This window comes from Triticum dicoccoides, chromosome 7B (genome assembly GCF_002162155.2).
Source record: "Triticum dicoccoides isolate Atlit2015 ecotype Zavitan chromosome 7B, WEW_v2.0, whole genome shotgun sequence".
NCBI classification, from domain to species: Eukaryota; Viridiplantae; Streptophyta; class Magnoliopsida; order Poales; family Poaceae; genus Triticum; species Triticum dicoccoides.
The window spans coordinates 292,944,778-292,948,044 of record NC_041393.1 but is presented as its reverse complement, the minus strand read 5'-3'; the positions used below and the strand labels follow the sequence as shown (position 1 = coordinate 292,948,044).

Here is a 3,267-nt window from a genome sequence, read left to right as displayed (position 1 = left end):
GGGGTGGGAGGAGGCGGCGGTGCTGCTCGGCTGGTGGCGGCTCGGCGTCTTGGTGGCGGAGGCCGGCGGCGCTCGCCGCGATGGTGCTGCCTCTTGGCGGCGGGGCGCTCCGGTGGTGCTGGATGGCCGGTGGCGCGTCCCCGGCCCAGATCTGGGCCCGTAGGGCCCCATCTGGGTCCTTGCGGGTCGGCTCCGGCTCGAACGCGACGCTCTCTGTATGGGAAGGTTGGGGAGCGGCTTGGACTGGGGCGGCGGCGCGTGCCAGCTGCGGCACGGAGGCGGGAGCTGTCCGGGCCTCTGAGGGCCCGGCCGGGCCTGTGAGTCCACGGGCCCGGTAGGCTCCTGCTTTGGCGTCCGGTCGGCTACCGGCATGGACGGTGGAGGTGGGGCCCTCCCATATGCCGACGGTGTTGTTGCCCTAGTCCCGGCTCCTCTTCTTCGTTGTGCAGACCATCTTCGCGGTGCCGTGGTGAGACAGCGTCGAAGCTTCGTGTCCGTGTTGGCGCTGGGTGGTGGTCGGTTTGGTGGCGAACTCCGGAGTGCCTGAGGTGGCGCCTGAGGGTACCACCGGACCTTCCTGGAGGGCGTCGGGGCTACTCCTCCTGTCTCCTCGCCGTGTACCGGGGGAAACCCTTAGCAGCAGCGTCGCCATCGTCGCGTCCCTTCTTGGAGGTGTTGCTTGGTACCGGCGCTTCGGAGTCTCGGAGCTTGGTGGGCGATCTCCGGTGGACGCAGCGGTCGCGAGACTTCGTCGTTTTTGTCGATCCGCCGTTATCGGCATTTTGTTTCTTTTTTTTTCTTTCTTTCTTTTGGGTGTGCTTGTGCTGTTTCCGCCCAGCATCTATCGTTGGCTGTATCGGATGGTTGCTTTGGTATACAAAGCGGGGGAAACCCTTTTTCTCGAAAAAATTGTATACTGTATATAAACAGTGCCTTCCGATCACATACTTTAGTTTGATTTCTCGAGAACGTTCACTGCCCCTTAATTGTTTGGCCAGTGTACTAGTATTTGGTTTTGCGTTTGACTAGATCGTGACCATGGATGCCCTTTCAACCATGCCAATGGTGGCTGAAAAAGGTTGACTTCTTGATTAGCTCTACTGTAGGTCAATTCCATGTACTACTCCTACGTAACGTATAGGATTGCATGCATGTAATAATTTGGCTGCATTGATTTTTCAGTAGCTAAGCTAGATAGGCAGGTGTGTGTATACGGTATCATGTACGTAGTATGTACCTCGAAGTGGTCGCCGACGTTGACGACGAAGGAACCAGGGACGGGGTCGACGGTGAGCCATTCGCCGCCGTGCATAACCTGGAGGCCCTCCACGTCGTCCTGGAGTACCAACGTCAGGAAGCCGTAGTCGGAGTGCGGCGGCATCCCCAGCGTCAGCTCTGGCTGCGGGCACGCCGGGTAGCAGTTCACCGTCATCATGTGCGAACCAGCCGTGGCCAGCTCCTCCATCACGCCGTCACCCCCTCCGACACCCATGGCCTCCAGCGCCGCCTCCACAACTTCAACGAACACCCGCCGGTTTGCCGAGGCGTACTCAGCCGCCACCTCCCTGAGGTCCGCCGGCGAGTCGGGCCACGACGGCACCACGTCCCGCAGCGGCGGCGCGCAGGAGAGCTTGAGGAAGTCTCGCCAGCAGAGGACGGCGTCGTTGGCCTGGTTGAAGCTCGTACCGTACCGAACGGGCGCGCGGACATCAGCCGACATGTACCGCGCGCGATCCTGGAAGGGAAGCTCGAAGAACCGCGCCGCCACGTCAAGCATCCTGGTGGCCGCCCCATCAACGTCCACGCCGTGGTTCACCACCTGGAAGAAGCCGAACTCCCGGCACGCGGCCTCGAGAGTTTTCAACACGGCGGCTCGCTCTGAGGGCACGCGGAGGCGCCCGAGGTCCACGACGGGGAGCTTCACCCTCGTGCCCGCGCTGACGCTCCGGCTGGGGCGATCCGAGGCCGGCAGGACGTACCTGCCTGGAAGCCTGGTTATGCCGGTGTCGGAGAGGTGCCTCACGCCTTTGAGGCGGTAGTCGGCTGCGGCAGCTTCATCGTCGTCGCCGACCGCTCTCTTGCCAGGCAGGCGGTCGCCGGCATTTGACAAGCCCACTATCGCCATGGCCGTAACCTCTATTGGTATTTGGGAGTATATAGATAGCTTATTGGATGAGCAAGCTATGCACATGAATGTCGTGGTGTGGAGATGGAAGGAGCTATGTATTTATAGGATGGTTACAGGAGGGCAGAGCATCGGTGCGCGTCGTATTCAGTTGACCAGCTCGTAATTACAAGTTAAATAATGGAACATCATCAGACAAATCGTTTGACAGCTGACACGTGGATGTGCATGCACCTTGACCTAGCTTAATTAGCTAGTGGCCTCTGTTTATAAATTATTATTATTTTGTTAGTTCACTCGTTCATTAGAAATTTTGAAGTATGACTACACCCTTTGTGTTCCTAGATATAAGATATTTTGACAGTTTAAATTAATGTGTCAAAATGTCTTACATTTAGAAAATAAGAGTTGCGAACCATCCTGTGGTCGGATGGTTAGAGGGACAATGCTATCCCAACCCACTACGGTTTAAATACTGGTGCTTGCATTATTCCTGAATATATTTCAAAATTTTCGGCGATGCGCTTTCGGTGGGATGAGACGTTATTTTTGTTAATTCACTCGTTCATTCAAATTTTAAAGTATTGCTACACCCTTTTTTATAAATATAAAATGTTTTGGCAATTTAATTAAAAATATTAAAACGTCTCGCATTTTTAGAGATAAAGGTAGTAGTACTATTTTAGGCTGCTCATAGTGGAGAGTAATTTAGACTAGTAACATGCATATGTTACTAGTCTATATTACTATCTCTATAATGCATAGTGTAATGTATTAGTATTATAAGTGGTCTCATTTATTGCCATGCATGACACATAATAGCATCATATTTATTATGTTATGATATCTACTATGTTACTATAACTATCTCTCTTCGACGGGCTACTAACGCTCTCTTCAAACTTTCGGGTTTCTTGCAACTTTAGCGGCCGCTTAGCCGCACTCAGGACCGTGACGACATCTCCGCCTTCATCGCCGACCTCCGCTCGATGGTTGTCCGTATGTCGCCGCCGCCCCCGCCGGAACCAGACTAGACGCTTTCCTCTTCCGACTTTTTCTGGTTTTTATTTTTGGGCTTATTGAGCTGTGCCCACAGCAGAACCTTTGTACTATATTGTGAGATTTGGGTATATGTGGACTAG

At 54.2% G+C, this 3,267-nt stretch overlaps 1 protein-coding gene across 1 annotated transcript in view; it reads right to left on the bottom strand.

Moving 5' to 3' along the window:
* The window catches only part of LOC119335962 (protein DMR6-LIKE OXYGENASE 1-like), a 3,846-nt gene extending 1,670 nt beyond the window's left edge, over window positions 1–2,176 (bottom strand). Inside the window, exon 1 of the mRNA XM_037608005.1 lies at window positions 1,238–2,176. Coding sequence (XP_037463902.1) covers window positions 1,238–2,125 — 888 coding nt within the window. The 5' untranslated portion in view covers window positions 2,126–2,176. The remainder of the gene's footprint in view (window positions 1–1,237) is intronic.
* Window positions 2,177–3,267: the final 1,091 nt, after the last annotated feature.